General features: G+C 52.5%; 1 protein-coding gene and 1 pseudogene across 1 annotated transcript; both read right to left on the bottom strand.

Moving 5' to 3' along the window:
• Nucleotides 1–6,529: 6,529 nt before the first annotated feature.
• On the bottom strand, nucleotides 6,530–7,798 carry LOC134808401 (double homeobox protein 4-like protein 4; annotated as a pseudogene).
• Nucleotides 7,799–13,640: 5,842 nt separating this feature from the next.
• On the bottom strand, nucleotides 13,641–14,123 carry LOC134808400 (double homeobox protein 4C-like). The gene has a single exon (XM_063793942.1). It carries the CDS (start codon nucleotides 14,121–14,123, stop codon nucleotides 13,641–13,643), a length of 483 nt encoding a protein of 160 aa, XP_063650012.1.
• Nucleotides 14,124–17,738: the final 3,615 nt, after the last annotated feature.

The following is a 17,738-nucleotide window of genomic DNA, read 5'->3' as shown; positions in this document are numbered from 1 at the left end:
TGATGGAAGTCTTGTCAAGGCTCTGTCAATGGGGGCATTGTGTCAAATATCTGCACTGATCACCCAGGTGATGTAACTCTTTTCTAGGCTCTGTCTACAGGGATTTTTGTGACATATCACTGCACTAATTACCTAGGTGATGTAAGCCTTGTATGGGCTTTGCCTACAGAAGGCTTTGTGACATATCTATGCACTGATCTCTGAGTTGCTGCAACTCTTGTCTAGGCACTGCCTACAGGGGACATTGGTACGTATCTCTGCACTGATCACCAAGGTGATGGACTCTTGTCTTACATCTGCCTACATGGATATTGTGACATATCTCTGCACTGATCAACCAGGTGATGTAACTGTTGTATCAGCCGTGCCGACAGGGGAATTGTAAGAAATCTCGCCACTGATCACCCAAGTGATGTAACTATTGTCTAGGCTTTGCCTACAGGGGGCTTTGTGACATACCTTTGCACAGATCACACAGGTGATATAACTCATCTAAATTCTGCCTACAGGAGCTTTGTGACATACCTCTGCACTGATCACTTAGGTGATGTAACACTTTTATAAGCACTGCCTACAGGGAATTTTGACAAATGTCAGCACTGATCACCTGGGTGATGTAACTCTTGTCTACCCTCTGCCCAAAGGGGGCATTGTGAAATATCTATGCACTGATCACCCTGGTGATTCAACTCTTGTCTAGGATCTGCCTACAGGGGGTATTGTGAAATATCACTGCACTGATCAACTAGGTGATGTAACTCTTGTCTAGGCTCTCCCTACTTGTGCGTTTTCACGTATCCCTGTACTGGTGACAAAGGTGATGTAACTCTTGCCTAGGCTTTGCCTACAGGGGACATTGTGACATATCTCTGCACTGATCACCCAGGTGATGCAACTCTTCTCTATGCTCTGCCTACAGGGGACATTGTGACATATCTCTGCACTGATCACCTAAGGGATGTAACACTTGTGTAGACTCTGCCTACAGGGGCATTTTGACATATCTCTGCACTGTTATCAGAGGTGATGTAACTCTTGTCTAGGCTGTGCCCACAGGAGGATTGAGACATATCTCTTCACTGATCCCGAGGTGATCCAACTCATGCCTGGTCTCTGCCTACAGTGGCATTTTGACGTATCTCTGCACTGATCACCCAGGTGATGTAACATTTTTCTAGGATCTGCCTACAGGGTGCTTTGTGACACATCTCTGCAATGATCCCCCAGTTGATGTACCGCTTGTCAAGGCTCTGCCTACAGGGACATTGCGATGTATCTCTGCACTGATCACCTAGGTCATGTAACTCTTGTCTGGGCTCTGCCTACACTGGCATTGTTACATAACTCCGCACTGATCATCTAATTGATGTAACACCTGTCTAGGATCTGCCTAAGGGGACTTTGTTACATTACTCTGCAATGATCATCCACGTGATGGGGCTTTTGTCTAGGCTCTGCTTAAGGGGGCATTGTGACATATTTCTGCACTGATCACCCAGGTGATGGACTCTTGTCTTGCGTCAGCCTGTGGGGGCATTCTGACATATCTCTGCACTGATCACCCAGGTGATGTAAAAGTTTTATAAGCTCTGCCTACAGGGGAATTGTGAGAGATCTCTCCACTGATCACCCAAGTGATGTAACTATTCTCTAGGCTTTGCCTACAGGGGGCTTTGTGACATAACTTTGCACTGATCACGCAGGTGATGTAACTAATCTAAGTTCTGCGTACAGGAGCTTTGTGACATATGTCTGCACTGGTCACTTGGGTGATGTAACACTTTTATAAGCACTGCCTATAGGGAATTTTGAGAAATGTCTGCACTGATCACCCAGGGGATGTAACTCTTTTCTAAGATCTGCCTACAGGGTTCTTTGTGACATATCCCAGCAATGATCACCCAGGTGATGTACCACTTGTCAAGGCTGTGCCTACAGGGACATTGCGATGTATCTCTGTACTGATCACCTAGGTCACGTAACTCTTGTCTAGGCCCTGCCTACAGTGGCATTGTGACATATCTCTGCACTGATCACCCAGGTGATGTAACTCTTTTCTAGTCTCTGCCTACAGAGGGCATTGTGACATCACTCTTCACGGATCACCCGTATTATGTAACTTGTCTAGGCTCTGCCCATGGAGGCATTGTGACTTATCTCTGCACTGATCTCCCAGGTGGTGTAACTTTATTCTAGGCTCTGCCTACACGGCATTTTGACATATCACTGCACTACTGACCCAGGTGATATAACTCTTGTCTAGGCTCTGCCTACAGGGGGCCTGTGACATATCTCTGCACTGATCACCCAGGTGATATAACTCTTCTCTAGGATATGCCTACAGGGTGCTTTGTGACATATCCCTGCAATTATCACCCAGGTGATATAAGACTTTTCAAGGCTCTGCCTACAGGGGCATTGCGATGTATCTCTGCAGTGATCACCTAGGTCAACTAACTCTTGTCTAGGCTCTGCCTACAGTGGCATTGTGACATATCTCTGCACTGATCATCCAAGTGATGTAACTCTTGTCTAGGATCTGCCTAAAGAGACTTTGTGACATAACTCTGCACTGATCATCCAGGTGATGGGGCTTTTGACTAGGCTCTGCCTAAGAGGGCATTGTGACATATTTCTGCACTGATCCCCCAGGTGACGGACTCTTGTCTAGGATCTGCCCATGGTGGCAATGTGACATATCTCTGCACTGATCACCCAGGTGATGTAACTGTTTTATGAACTCTGCCGACAGGGGAATTGTGAGAGATCTCGCCACTGATCACCCAAGTGATGTAACTATTGTCTAGGCTTTGCCTACAGGGGGCTTTCTGACATACCTTTGCACTGATCACCCAGGTGATGTAACTCATCCAAGTTCTGCCTACAGGAGTTTTGTGACATATCTCTGCACTGATCACTTAGGTGATATAACACTTTTATCAGCACTGCCTACAGGGAATTTTGACAAATCTCTGCACTGATCACCTAGGTGATGAAACTCTTGCCTACCCTCTGCCCAAAGGGGGCCTTGTGAAATAACTCTGCACAGATCACCCAGGTGATTCAACTCTTGTCTAGGATCTGCCTACAGGGGGTATTTTGAAATATCTCTGCACTGATCAACTAGGTGTTGTAACTCTTGTCTAGGCTCTGCCAACAGTGGCGTTTTCTCATATCCCTGAACTGATGACAAATGTGATGTAACTGTTGTCTAGGCTCTGCCAACAGGGGCGTTTTCACATATCCCTGAACTGATGACAAAGTTGATGTAACTCTTGCCTAGGCTTTCCTACATGGGACATTGTGACATATCTCTACACTGATCACCCAGGTGATGTAACGCTTTTCTAGTCTCTGCCTACAGAGGGCGTTGTGAAATCACTCTGCACGGATCACCCTTGTTATGTAACTCTTGTCTATGCTCTGCCTACGGGAGCATCGTGTCTTATCTCTGCACTGATCACCCAGGAGATGTGACTCTTGTCTAAGATCTGCCCAGAGGGACATTGGGACATATCTCTGCACTGATCACTTAGGTGATGTAAAACTTGTCTAGGCTTTGCCTACAGTGGGATTTATGACATATCTCTGCACTGATCACCCAGGTGATGTAACTCTTGTCTAGGCTCTGCTTACAGGGGGCATTGTGAGATATCTCTGTACTGATCACCCAGGTGATGTATCTCTCACCTAGGCTCTGCCTACAGGGGCATTTTAACATATCACTGCACTGATCACCGAGATGATGCAAGTCTTGTATAGGCTTCACCAGCAGGGGGCATTGAAAGATATCTCTTCACTGATCACCGAGATGATGTAACTCTTTTATAGGCTTCACCGGCAGGGGGCATTGAAAGATATCTCTGCACTGATCACCCAGGTGATGCAACTCTTGTCTGGGATCTGCTTACAGGGGGCATTGTGACATACCTCTGCCCTGATCACCCAGGTGATGTAACTCTTATCTAGGCTCTGCCTACTGGAGACATTGTGACATATCTCCGCACTGATCACACAGGTGATGTCACTTTTCTCAAGGATATGGCTACAGGGACATTGTGACATCTCACTGCACTGATCACACAGCTGATGTAACTCTTGTCTAGGCTCTGGGTACAGGGAGCTTGTGAAACATCACTGCACTGATCACCCAGGTGATGTAAAACTTGTCTAGGCTCTGCCAACAGGGGCATTGTGACATATCTCTGCAGTGATCACGCAGGTGATGTAACTGTTGTCTATATCTGCCTACTGGCATCATTGTGGCATATTTCTGCACTGATCACCCAGGTGATGGACGCTTGTTTGGATCTGCCTATGGGGGCATAGTGACATATCTCTGCACTGATCACTCATGTGATGTAACGCTTGTCTAAGCTGCGCCTAAAGGGGAATTGTGACAGATATCTCCACTGATCCCCCAGGTGATGTAACAATTTTCTGGGATTTGTGTACAGGGGGCTTTGTGACATATCTTTGCACTGATCACCCAGGAGATGTAACTCTTGTCTAGGCTCGGTCTACAGGGGCTTTGTGACATATTTCTGCACTGATCGCCCAGGTGATGTAACACTTGTTTACGCTCTGCTTTCAGGGGCTTTGTGACATATCTCTACACTGATCACCTAGGTGATGTAACTCTTGTCTAGGCTCCACCTACAGGGGGTATTGTGACGGATCTCTGTGCTGATCACCCAGGTTATGTAACTCTTGTCTAGGCTCCACCTACAGGGGGTATTGTGACGGATCTCTGTGTTGATCACCCAGGTTATGTAACTCTTGTCTAGACTCCACCTACAGGGGTATTGTGACGTATGTCTGCCCTGATCACCCAGGTGATGTAACTTTTATCTAGCCTCTGCCTACAGGGTCGTTTTGACATAGCTCTGCACAGATCACCTAGGTTATGTAACTCTTGTCCACTGTATGCCTACATGGGGCATTGTGAAATATCTCTGCTCTGATCACCCAGGTGATGGGACTCTTCTCTGTACTCTGCCTAGCGGGGGATTTGTGACATATCTCTGCACTGATCACCCAGGTGATGAAAGTCTTGTCTAGGATCTGTCAATGGGGGCATTGTTTCAGATATCTGCACTGATCACCCAGGTGATGTAACTCTTGTCTAGGCTCTGTCTACAGGGATTTTTGTGACATATCTCTGCACTGATCACCCAGGTGATGAAAATCCTTTCTAGGTTCAGCCTACAGGATTGTTTTGACATATCTCTGCACTGATCACCCAGGTGATGTAATCCTTGTCTAAGCTCTGCCTACAGGGGCATTGTGACAGATCTCTCCACTGCTCACCCAGGTGATGTAACAATTGTCTGGGCTTTGCCTACAAGGGGCTTTGGGATACACATTTCCACTGATCAAACAGGTGATGTAACCCTTGTCAAGGTTCTGCTTACAGGGGCTTTGTGACATATCTCTGCACTGATCACCCCTGGGAGGAGACACTTGTCTACACTCTGCCTACAGGAATCTTTACGACTTATCCCTGCACTGATCACTAGGTAATGGAACACTTGAGTAGGCTCTGTCTACACGGGAATTTTCACATATCTCTACACTGATCACCTAAGTGATGTAACCCTTGTCTAGATTCAGCCTACTGAGTGTTTCTGACATACCTATGCACTGATCACCGAAGTGATGTAAATCATTTCCAGGCTTTTTGTACAGGGGACATTGTGATATATCTCTGCACTGATCACCCAAATGATGCAAATCTTCTCTAGGCTCCGCAGGGAGGGAGCATTGTGACATAATTCTGAACTGATCATCCGGGAGATGTAACTATTCTACAGGCTTTGACTAAAAAGCGTCGGAAGCTGTTGGGTGAGCCTCAGCCAGAATTTCACAGAAGGACAAGGGCACAGAGAGGCCAGCGGTCTCCCTTCCACGTCAGCCGGAGTGTGCAATGAGCGCTGTTCTAGCCAGGAGGCCGGCAAAGAGTGCTAGAGTTCTGCATTCCGCCACCAGGTGCTCCATGGTGGCAGCTGGGAGGCTGCAGGGGCACCGGCGGGCGGGCGATGGTGGCGCGGATGCGCAGAGGAGGCCAGCCACCAGAGGGGTATCAGGTCTGGATGCTGCGCGGGCCGATTTTTTTGCGGGATGGGTGTCTCCACCCAGCCCAGGGGAGGATGCATTTTCCGGGGCTGGGGGGTGGGGGTGTGGTGGGTCCGGTCGGGCGGGGGTGGGGTGGTGGAAAGGCATAAGAGCTCTGCCGGGGCTGCTCCCACAGCCCAGGTGGCTGCCCGCAAACTCGCTCTTGCGCAGTAGGTGGCCCACCTGCTGGGACCTGGGCCGGCTCAGGGATCCTCGGGATGCACAGGAAAGAATGGCAGTTCTCCGCTGTGTGGGGTCTCCCACTGGGCCTATTCCTAGAAGGCAGGAATCCCACGCCGGTCAGCCCGGTGGAGGGGTCGGGGGGAAGACACGCCCCTGCATAGCGGGCCAGGTGTTCCCTGCGAAACAGAGGCCAACGCCCTGCCCCGACCCGACCCCTTCCCAACCTCGCGACCTAAATCTCCTCCAGTAGAGCCCAGTATTCTTGCTCACTGAGGGGTGCTTCCAGTGAGGTGGCCTCTTCCAAGGCCTCCAGCTCCCCCGGGGCTTCCACTTCTAGGAAAGATTGCGCCTGCTGCAGAAACACCGGGCTCGCCAGGAGCTCATCCAGCAGCAGGCCAGAGGGGAGTGCAGAAGGCCGCCCCGGCTCCTGGAGCGCCTGGGAGGGCGTCGGCATGCCTTGCATTTGCCCCTGCCACGAGGAGAACACTGGGAGCGCGGGCTGGCGAGGTGGAGCTGCCCCGGCTTGGGGTACCCATGCTGCCCCGGCGACCTGGGGACCCCTGCCCCAGCACCACCATGGACTCCCCTGGGACGCGGGTGGTGCAAGCACACCTTGGCCCTGTGGCCCCGCTTGAACGGGCCTAGGCTGTCCCACCACGCAAGGGCCCGGCAGGCCGTCGCGCTGCGGGTCCCGGTCGTCCCGGCTTTTGCACGGTTGCGGAGACCACGGAGGAGCCTGAAGATGGGAGAGAGCCCCTTCCGGTGGATCCGGGGCAGCGTAGGCAAAATCCCCGTGTGCCGGGGCAGGTTGAGAGATCCCCTCTGCCGGCGCGGCCTGGCTGGCCTGGAGTACAGGGACGGCCCTCACTCCCTGGCTCACGAAAGCCACCTGTGGGAGAGCCCCAGCTTCACAGAGTACATGGGGTGAACGAAGCCCCGTTCCCCACGTGCCGGTGTGGGCCAAGGCGACCCACGAGGGAGCAGGGTGACAACCGCCATGGGCCGCGTTGCACAGGCCGTCTGCCTGCGTTTTCTCCCTGCCAGCCTCTCCCGGGTGCCTGACCCTTCAATTCTGAAACCAGATCTGAATCCTGGACTCCGGGAGGCCTGTCTCTCTGGCCAGCTCTTCCCTGGCAGTGATGCCTGGAAAGCAATTCTACTCAAAGCCTCGGAGGAGCAGGGCGGTCGGGGATCCGGTGATGGCGGTCCGCTTTTGCCTGCCTTCATGCGGGCAGCGTCTCCCGGGCCAGGGCTAAGATTCCCACCGGTGCTGCCTCAGCTGGCCTGACCTCTCATTCTGAAACCAAATATGGACCATTGGCTCTGGAATGCCGATGGCCTGGGCCAGCCGTTCTCTGGTGGCAATACCCGGGTACATGTTACGCTCAAAGCAGGCTCGCAGGGCCTCGCTTTGGCTCGGGGTGCAAACGAGTCTCCTTCGCCGTCCCTGTCCCCGGGCTTTGGCGGGGAGGGTGCCATCCGAAGATTTCAGGAGGGCCATCGCGGGGAGCCCCGGCCACGATTTCACAGATGGGCACGGGCAGAGAGAGGCCGGCAGGCTCCCACGCAACTCAGCCGGACTGCACTGCGGCAGGTGCAGCCAGGAGGCCTGCCCGGACAGCCAGCCATCCGCTATTATGAAGGCCCACAGGCAGGCAGGCTCCACCCCTTCATGAATGGCGGTGAGCCCTGGGACAGCCCGCCACTCCCAGGAAGGGTCCCAGGGCGTCGAGGCCTGCGGCCGGTGGGTGGGGGGGTGGGGGGGAAGGTCGTGGTGATTGTGGTGGTGGGGCCTGACAGACAAAGAGGAAGGGGGTGAGGGGGAAGGGGTGAGAGGGGCGCGTTTCGGGGGCTGGCTCTCCGGACCTCTGCAGGAATCCCGCGGGAACTGGAAGCTGCTCTCTGGGCTCCCACGCGTCTTCAGCAGGGAGAAACCGGCCTGGGAGGGTGGAGGGGAGTGTGGAACTGAACCTCCGTGGGAGTCTTGAGTGCTCCAGGCCCTCTCTCCGTGAAGGAGGCAGTGCCTGTGGGTGTCGCCATTGCCGGGACAGTCTCACACACGCAGGCGTGTGGCTCTTGTTCATTTCAAAGTAGGAGACCAGAGCGAGACCCCAGAGAGAAGATCATCTGCGTGATGGCCTGACGATGGATTCCCATGTGTGGCAACATGGGGAGTGTGCAGTGTGGCCGATTAGGAAACTGGCAAGGGGAACGAAGGCACCATGCCAGTCTTCCATCCTTCCCTGCATGTTATTGGGTGTCCGCAGAGCTCCGGGAGCAAACAGTCATCATGACACTTCTCTCAACTGATCAACAAAGTGATGTAACTTTTGTCTAGGCTCTGCCTACAGGGGCTTTGTGACATATCTCTGCACTGAACACCCAGGTGATGGGATTATTGTCTAGGCTCTGCCCATGGGGACATTGTGACATATCTCTACACTGATCACCCAGGCGATGTAACTCTTGTGTTGGATCTGCCTATGGGGGCATTGTGACATATTTCTGCACTGATCACCCAGGTGATGGGACTCTTATCTAGGCTTTGTCTATGGGGGCATTGTGACATATTTCTGCACTGATCACCCAGGTGATGGGACTCTTATCTAGGCTTTGTCTATGGGGGCTTTGTGACATATCTCTGCACTGATCACCCAGGTGATGTAACGCTTGACTAGGCTCTGCCTACGGGACATAATGAAATATCACTGCATTGAACACAGAGGTGATGTAACTCTTGTCCAGGCTCTGCCTATAGGGGGACTTGTGACATATCTCTGCACTGATCATCTAGGTGATGTAACTCTTGCTTACACTCTGCCTGCAGGGTCACTGTGAAATATCTCTGCACTGATCACCCAGGTGATGGGAGTCTTCTCTAGGCTCTGCCTACTGGAGGCATTGTCACATATTTCTGCCTGATCACCCAGGTGACGGACTCTTGTCTTGGATTTGCCTATGGGGGCATTGTGACATATCTCTGCACTGATCACCCAGGTGATGTAACTCTGCTCTAAGCTCTGCCTAAGGGGTCATTGTGACAGATCTCTGCACTGATCACTCAGGTGATGTAAATATTGTCTAGGCTCTGCTTGAAGGGGCCTTGTCACATATCTCTGCACTGATCACCCAGGTGATGTAACTCCTGTCTAGGCTCTGCTTACAGGGAGTAATGTGACATATCTCTGCAATGATCACCTAAGTGATGTAACACTTGTGTAGGCTCTGCCTACAGGGGCTTTTTGACATATCTCTGCTCTGTTAACGGAAGTGAGGTAACCCTTGTCTAGGCTGTGACCACAGGGTGATTGAGACATATCTCTGCACTGATCCCAAGGTGATCCAACTCTTGCTTGGTCTCTGCCTACTGGGGACATTGTGACATATCTCTGCACTGATCTCCCAGGTGCTCTAACTTTGGTCTAGGCTCTGGCTACACAGCATTGTGACATATCACCGCACTGATCACCCAGGTGATGCCACTCTTGCCTAGGCTCTGCCTACAGGGGACACTGTGACATATCTCTGAACTGATCACCCAGGTGATGCAACTCTTCCATATGCTCTGCCTACAGGGGACATTGTGATATATCTCTGTACTGATCACCCATGTTATGCAACTCTTCTCTATGCTCTGACTACAGGGGCATTGTGACAGATCTCTGCACTGATCACTCAGTTGATGTAAATATTGTCTAGGCTCTGTTTGAAGGGGCCTTGTCACATATCTCTGCACTGATCACCCAGGTGATGTAACTCCTGTCTAGGCTCTGCTTACAGGGAGTAATGTGACATATCTCTGCAATGATCACCTAAGTGATGTAACACTTGTGTAGGCTCTGCCTACAGGGGCTTTTTGACATATCTCTGCTCTGTTAACAGAAGTGAGGTAACCCTTGTCTAGGCTGTGACCACAGGGTGATTGAGACATATCTCTGCACTGATCCCGAGGTGATCCAACTCTTGCTTGGTCTCTGCCTACTGGGGACATTGTGACATATCTCTGCACTGATCTCCCAGGTGCTCTAACTTTGGTCTAGGCTCTGGCTACACGGCATTGTGACATATCACTGCACTGATCACCCAGGTGATGCAACTCTTGCCTAGGCTTTGCCTACAGGGGACACTGTGACATATCTCTGAACTGATCACCCAGGTGATGCAACTCTTCCATATGCTCTGCCTACAGGGGACATTGTGATATATCTCTGTACTGATCACCCATGTTATGCAACTCTTCTCTATGCTCTGCCTACAGGGGCATTGTGACATATCTCTGCACTGATCACCCTGGTGATGTAACTCTTTTCTAGTCTCTGCATACAGAGGGCATTGTGACATCACTCTGCATGGGTCACCCGGCTTATGTAACTCTTCTCTAGGCTCTTCCTATGGGGGCACTGTGACTTGTCTCTACATTGATCACCCAGGAGATGTGACTCTTATCTAAGCTCTGCCTAGAGGGACATTGGGACATATCTCTGCACTGAACGCTGAGGTGATGTAAAACTTATCTAGGCTTTGCCTACAGTGGTATTAATGACGTATCTCTGCCCTGATCTCCCAGGTGATAGGACTCTTCTCTATACTCTGCCTAGAGGGGGATTTGTGACATATCTCTGTACTCATCACCCAGGTGATTGAAGTCTTGTCTGGGCTCTGTCTATGGGGGCATTGTGTCGAACATCTTCACTGATCACCCAGGTGATGTAACTCTTTTCTTGGCTCTATCTACAGTGATTTTTGTGACATATCACTGCACTGATCACCTAGGTGATGTAAGCCTTTTATGGGCTTTGCCTACAGAAGGCTTTGTGAGATATCTATGCACTGATCTCTGAGGTGATGCAACTCTTGTCTAGGTACTGCCTGCAGGGGACTTTGGTACATATCTCTTCATTGATCACCCAGGTGATGGACTCTCGTCTTAGATCTGCCAACATGGACATTGTGACACATCTCTGAACTGATCAACCAAGTGATGAAACTCTTGCCTAGGGTCTGCCTACAGGGGCTTTTTGACACATCTCTGCACTGTTCACCCTGGGGAGGGAAGTCTTGTCTATGCTCTGCCTACAGGAGGCTTTATGACTTATACCTGCAGTGATAACCTAGGTGATGTGAAACTTGCCTAGGCTCTGCCTACACGGAATTCTCACACATTTCTGCACTGATCACCCAGGTGATATAACTCCTGTCTAGGTTCAGCCTACAGGAGCATTTTGACATATCTCTGCCCTGATCACCCAGGTGATGTAACCCTTCTCTAAGCTCTGCCTACAGGGGCATTGTGATAGATCTCTCCACTGCTAACCCAGGTGATGTAGCAATTGTCTGGTCTTTGCCAACAGGGTGCTTTGTGATGTACATTTCCACTGATCAAACAGGTGATGTAACCCTTGTCAAGGTTCTGCTTACAGTGGCTTTGAGACATATCTCTGCACTGATCACCCCAGGGAGGAAACACCTGTGTACACTCTGCCTAGAGGAGGCTTTAATACTTATACCTGCACTGATCACTAGGTGATGTAACAGTTGTCTAGGCTCCGTCTACACGGGAATTTTCACATATCTCTACACTGATCACCTAAATGATGTAACCCTTGTCTAGGTTCAGCATATTGGGGATTTCTGACATACCTATGCACTAACCACCGAGGTGATGTAAATCATTTCCAGGCTTTTTGTACAGAGGACATTGTGATATATCTCTGCACTGATCACCCAAATGATGCAAATCTTGTCTAGGCTCCGCAGGGAGGGGGCATCTTGACATAATTCTGAACTGATCATCCAGGAGATCTAACTATTCTCCAGGCTTTGACTAAAGAGCGTCGGAAGGTGTTGGGAGAGCCTCAGCCAGAATTTCATGGACGGACAAGGGCACAGAGAGTCCAGCGGGCTCCCTTGCACGTCAGCTGGTTTGCACAATGAGCGCAGGTCTAGCCAGGGGGCCGGCAAAGAGAGCTAGACTTCTGCGTTCTGCCTCCAGGTGCTCCTTGGTGTCAGCTGGGAGGTTGCAGGGGTACAGGCGGGCCAGCGATGGTGGCGTGGAGGTGCAGAGGAGGCGAGCCGCTGGAGGGGTGCCAGACCTGGACGCTGCGCGGGCCCGGTGTTTCACGGGAAGGGGGCCTCCACCCAGCCCAAAGGAAGACGCATTTTCCGGGGATGTGGGGTGGGGGTCGGGAGTGGGTGGTCAGGCGAGGGTGGCATGGTGGAAAGGCATGAGAGCTGTGCCCGGGCTTCTCCATAGCCCAGGTGGCTGCCCGCAAAGCCTCGCGTGTACAGTAGGTGGCCCACATGCTGGAAGCAGGGCCGACTCTGAAATCCCCGGGATGCCCAGGAAAGAATGGCAGTTCTACGCTCTGTGGAGTCTCTCACCAGGCCTAGACCTAGAAGACAGGAATCTCAGGACGGTCAGCCCGGTGGAGGGGGCTGGGGGAAGACACGCCCCTCCATAGCCAGCCAGGTGTGCCCGGCAAAAGAGAGGCTACCGCCCTGCCCCGACTTCACCCCGTCCCAGCCCCGCGTCCTAAAGCTCCTCCAGCAGAGCCCGGTATTCTTCCTCACTGAGGGGTGCTTCCAGAGAGGCGGCCATTTCCAAGGCCTCCAGCTCCCCAGGGGCCTCCGTTTCAAGGAAATGTTGCACCTATTGCAGAAAATCCGGTCTCGCCAGGAGCTCATCCAGCAGCAGGCCAGAGTGGAGTGCAGATGAGCGCCCCGGCTCCTGGAGCGCCTGGGTGGGTGCCGGGGTGTCTTGTAACTGCCTCTGCCGCGTGGAGGCCTTTGGGGGCGTGAGCTGGCGAGGTCGAGCTGCCCCAGCTTGGGGTTGCCACGCCGCCCCGGTGCCCTGGGACCCCGGCCCTAGCCCCACCACGGACTCCCCTGGGACTCGGGTGGCGCAAGCACACCTTGGCCCTATGGCCCCGCTTGAGCGGTCCCAGGCTGTCCCACCGCGCGAGGGCCCGGCAGGTCATCGCGCTGCGGTTCCCGGTCCTCCCGGCTTTTGCCCGGGTGCGGAGGCCACCGTGGAGGATGAGGGTGGGAGAGCGCCCCTTCAGGAGGAGCCGGGGTGGCATAGGCAAAATCTCTGCGTACCGGGGCAGGTTGGTAGACCCCCTGTGCAGGCGTGGCCTGGCTGGGCTGCAGCATGGGGATGGCCCTCTCTCCCTGGCTCAGGAAAGCCCCCTGTGTGAGAGCCCCAGGCGTGCAGGGCACGCTGGGTGCCGGAAGCCCCGTTCCCCACGCGCCGGTGTGGGCGAAGGCGACCCACGACGGAGCAGGGTGACACCCGCTGTGACCATGTTGCACCGGCCGCCTGTGTGCGCGGGCGCCCTGCCAGCCTATCCCAGGTGCCTGACCCTTCGACTCTGAAACCAGATCTGAATCCTGGACTCCGGGAGGCCCATCTCCCTGGCCAGCACTTCCCTGGCGGCGATGCCTGGAAAGCGATCCTTCTCAAAGGCTCGGAGGAGCAGGGCGGTCTGGGATCCGGTGATGGCGGTCCGCTTTTGCCTGCCTTCTTGCGGGCCGCGTCTCCTGGGCGAGGGCCGAGATTCCCGCCGGTGCTGCCTCAGCTGGCGTGACCTCTCATTCTGATACCAAATCTGGACCCTGGGCTGCGGAATGCCGATGGCCTGGGCCAGCCTTTCTCTGGTGGCAATGCCCAGGTATGGGTTCCGCTCAAAGCAGACTCGCAGGGCCTCACTTTTGCTCGGGGTCCAAACGAGTCTCCTTCGCCGTCCCCAACCCTGGGCTTCCGCAGCAAGGGTGCCATCCGAAGTTGTCAGGAGGACCATCGCGGGGAGCCCCGGCTGGAATTTCATGGCCGGACACGGGCAGAGAGACGACGGCGGGCTCCTGTGCACCTCAGCCGGCCTGTGTATTGTGGCAGGTGCAGCCAGGAGGCCTGCCCGGACCGCCAGCCAGCGGCTCTTATAAAGGCCCACAGGCAGGCAGGCTCCACCACTTTATGAATGGCTGTGAGCCCTGGGACAGCACACCCCAACTTGGAAGGGTCCCAGGGCGTCGAGGCCTGTGGCCGGGGGTTTGTGGGGTGCAGGGAGGGCGTGGTGATGGTGGTGGTGGGGACGGAGAGATGAAGAGGAAGGAGGCGAGGGGGAAGGGGTGAGGGGGGCGCTTATCGGGGGCTGGCACTCTGGACCTCTCCAGGAATCCCGCGGGAACTGGAAGCCGCTCACTGGGCTCCCAGGCATCTTCAGCAGAGATAAACTGGCCTGGGAGGGTGGAGGGGAGTGTGGAACTGAATCTCCGTGGGAGTCTTGAGTGTTCCAGGCCCTCTCTCCATGAAGGAGGCAGTGCCTGTTGGTGTCAGCGTTGCCGGGACAGTCTCACACACGCAGAGGTGTGGCTCTCCTTCACTTCCACGTAGGAGACCACAGCGAGACCCCAGACAGAAGATGCCTCCCCGGCGTGATGGCCTGACGATGGATTCCCGTGTCCGGCAACATGGGGAGTCTGCAGTGTGGACGGTTTGGAAACTAGCAAGGAGAGCGGAGGCACCATGACGGTCTTCCACCCTTCCCTGCAGGTTTCCGGGTGCCCGCAGAGCTCCGGGAGCAAAGAGTCAGCATGACACATCTCTGAACTCATCAAAAAAGTGATGTAACTCTTGTCTAGGCTCTGCCCACAGGGGCTTTGTGACATATCTCTGCACTGATCACCCTGGTGATGGGAGTTTTGTCTAGGCTCTGCCTATGGGGGCACTGTGACATATCTCTACACTGATCACCCAGGTGATGTAACTCTTGTGTTGTATCTGCCTATGGGGGCATTGTGACATAATTCTGCACTGATCACACAGGTGATGGGACCCTTTTCTAGGCTCTGTGTATAGGGGCTTTGTGACATATCTCTGCACTGATCACCGACGTGATGTAACGTTGACTAGGCTCTGCCTACGGGGCATAGTGACATATGACTGCATTGATCACCCTGGTGATGTAACTCTTGCCCAGGATCTGCCTATAGGGGGTCTTGTGACATATCTCTGCACTGATCACGTAGGTGATGTGAATCTTGCTTACGCTCTGCCTGCAGGGGCGTTGTGAAATATCTCTGCACTGATCACCCAGGTCATGGGACTCTTCTCTAGGCTCTGCCTGCTGGGAGCATTGTCACATATTTCTGCACTAATCACCCAGGTGACGGACTCTAGTCTTGTATTTGCCTATGGGGCATTGTGAAATATCTCTGCACTGATCACCCAGGTGATGTAACTCTTGTCTAGGCTCCACCTACAGGGGGTATTGTGAGGTAACTCTGCACTGATCACCCAGATGATGTAACATTTATCTAGGCTCTGCCTACATGGGCGTTTTGACATACCTCTGCCCAGATCACCTATGTTATGTAACTCTTGTCTACTCTCTGCCTACGGGGGGCATTGTGAAATATCTCTGCACTGATCACCCAGGTGATGGGATTCTTCTCTATACTCTGCCTAGAGGGGGATTTGTGACATACCTCTGTACTGATAACCCAGGTGATGGAAGTCTTCTCCAGGCTCTGTCTATGGAGGAATTGTGTCAAATATCTGCGCTGATCACCCAGGTGATGTAACTCTTTTCTAGGCTCTGTCTACAGGGATTTTTGTGACATATCCCTGCACTAATTACAGGGGCATTGTGACATATCTATGCAGTGATCACGCAGGTGGTGTAACTCTTGTCTATATCTGCCTACTGGCGGCATTGTGACTTATTACTGCACTGATCCCCCAGGTGATGGACTCTTGTCTTGGATCTGCCTACGGGGGCATAGTGACATATCTCTGCACTGATCACTCATGGGATGTAACGCTTGTCTAAGCTGCGCCTAAATGGGAATTGTGACAGATATTTCCAGTGATCACCCAGGTGACGTAACAATTTTCTGGGAGTTGTCTACAGGGGGCTTTGTGACATAACTTTACACTGATAACCCAGGAGATGTAACTCTTGTCTAGGCTCTGCCTACAGAGGCTTTGTGACATATTACTGCACTGATCACCCAGGAGATGGAACTCTTGTCTAGGCTCTGCTTACATGGGGTATTGTGACATATCGCTGAACTGATCTCCTAAGTGATGTAACACTTGTGTAGGCTCTGCCTACAGGGACATTTTGACATATCTCTGCACTGTTAACCGAGGTGATATAACACTTGTCTAGGCTGTGCCCATAGAGGGATTGAGATATATATCTGCACTGTTCCCGAGGTGATCCAACACTTGCCTGGTCTCTGCCTACTGGGGACATTGTGACATATCTCTGCACTGATCTCCGAGGTGCTGTAACTTTTGTCTAGGCTCTGGCTATACGGAAATGTGACATATCACTGCACTTATGACCCAGGGGATATAAATCTTGTCTAGGCTCTGCCTACAGGGGTCTTGTGACATATCTCTGCACTGATCACCAAGGTGATGTAACTTTCCTCTAAGATCTGCCTACAGGGTGCTTTGTGACATATCCCTGCAAGGTTCACCCAGGTGATGTACCACTTGTCAAGGCTCTGCCTACAGGGACATTGCGATATATCTCTGCCCTGATCACCTAGGTCATGTAACTCTTTTCTAGGCTCTGTCTACAGTGGCATTGTGAAATATCTCTGCACTGATCATCCAAGTGATGTAACACTTGTCCAGGATCTGCCAAAAGGGACTTTGTGACATAACTCTGCACTGATCATCCAGGTGATGGGACTTTTGTCTAGGCTCTGCCTAGGGGGGCATTGTGACATATTTCTGCACTGATCACCCAGGTGACGGACTCTTGTATTCGATCTGCATATGGGGGAATCGTGACATATCCCTGCACTGATCACCCAGGTGATGTAACTGTTGTATAAGCTCTGCCGACAGGGGAATTGTGAGAGATCTCTCCACTGATCACCCAAGTGATGTAACTATTGTCTAGGCTTTGCCTACATGGGGCTTTGTGACATACATTTGCACTGATCACCCAGGTGACGTAACTCATCTAAGTTCTGCCTACAGGAGCTTTCTGACATATCTCTGCACTGATCACTTAGGTGATGTAACGCTTTTATAAGCACTGCCTACAGGGAGTTTTGACAAATCTCTGCACTGATCACCTAGGTGATGTAACACTTTTATAAGCACTGCCTACAGGGAGTTTTGACAAATCTCTGCACTGATCACCTAGGTGATGTAACTATTGTCTACCCTTTGCCCAAAGTGGGCATTGTGAAATATCTCTGCACTGATCACACAGGTGATTCAACTCTTGTCTAGGATCTGCCTACAGGAGTTATTGTGAAATATCTCTGCACTAATCAACTAGGTGATGTAACTCTTGTCTAGGCTCTGCCTACACGGTCATTTTCACATATCCCTGAACTGATGACAATGGTGATGTAACTCTTGCCTTGGCTTTCCCTCCAGGGGACATTGTGACATATATCTGCACTGATCACCC

The sequence above is a fragment of the Pan troglodytes genome, chromosome 15, assembly GCF_028858775.2.
Source record: "Pan troglodytes isolate AG18354 chromosome 15, NHGRI_mPanTro3-v2.0_pri, whole genome shotgun sequence".
NCBI lineage: Eukaryota > Metazoa > Chordata > Mammalia > Primates > Hominidae > Pan > Pan troglodytes.
This window is presented reverse-complemented; position numbering and strand designations above follow the sequence as displayed.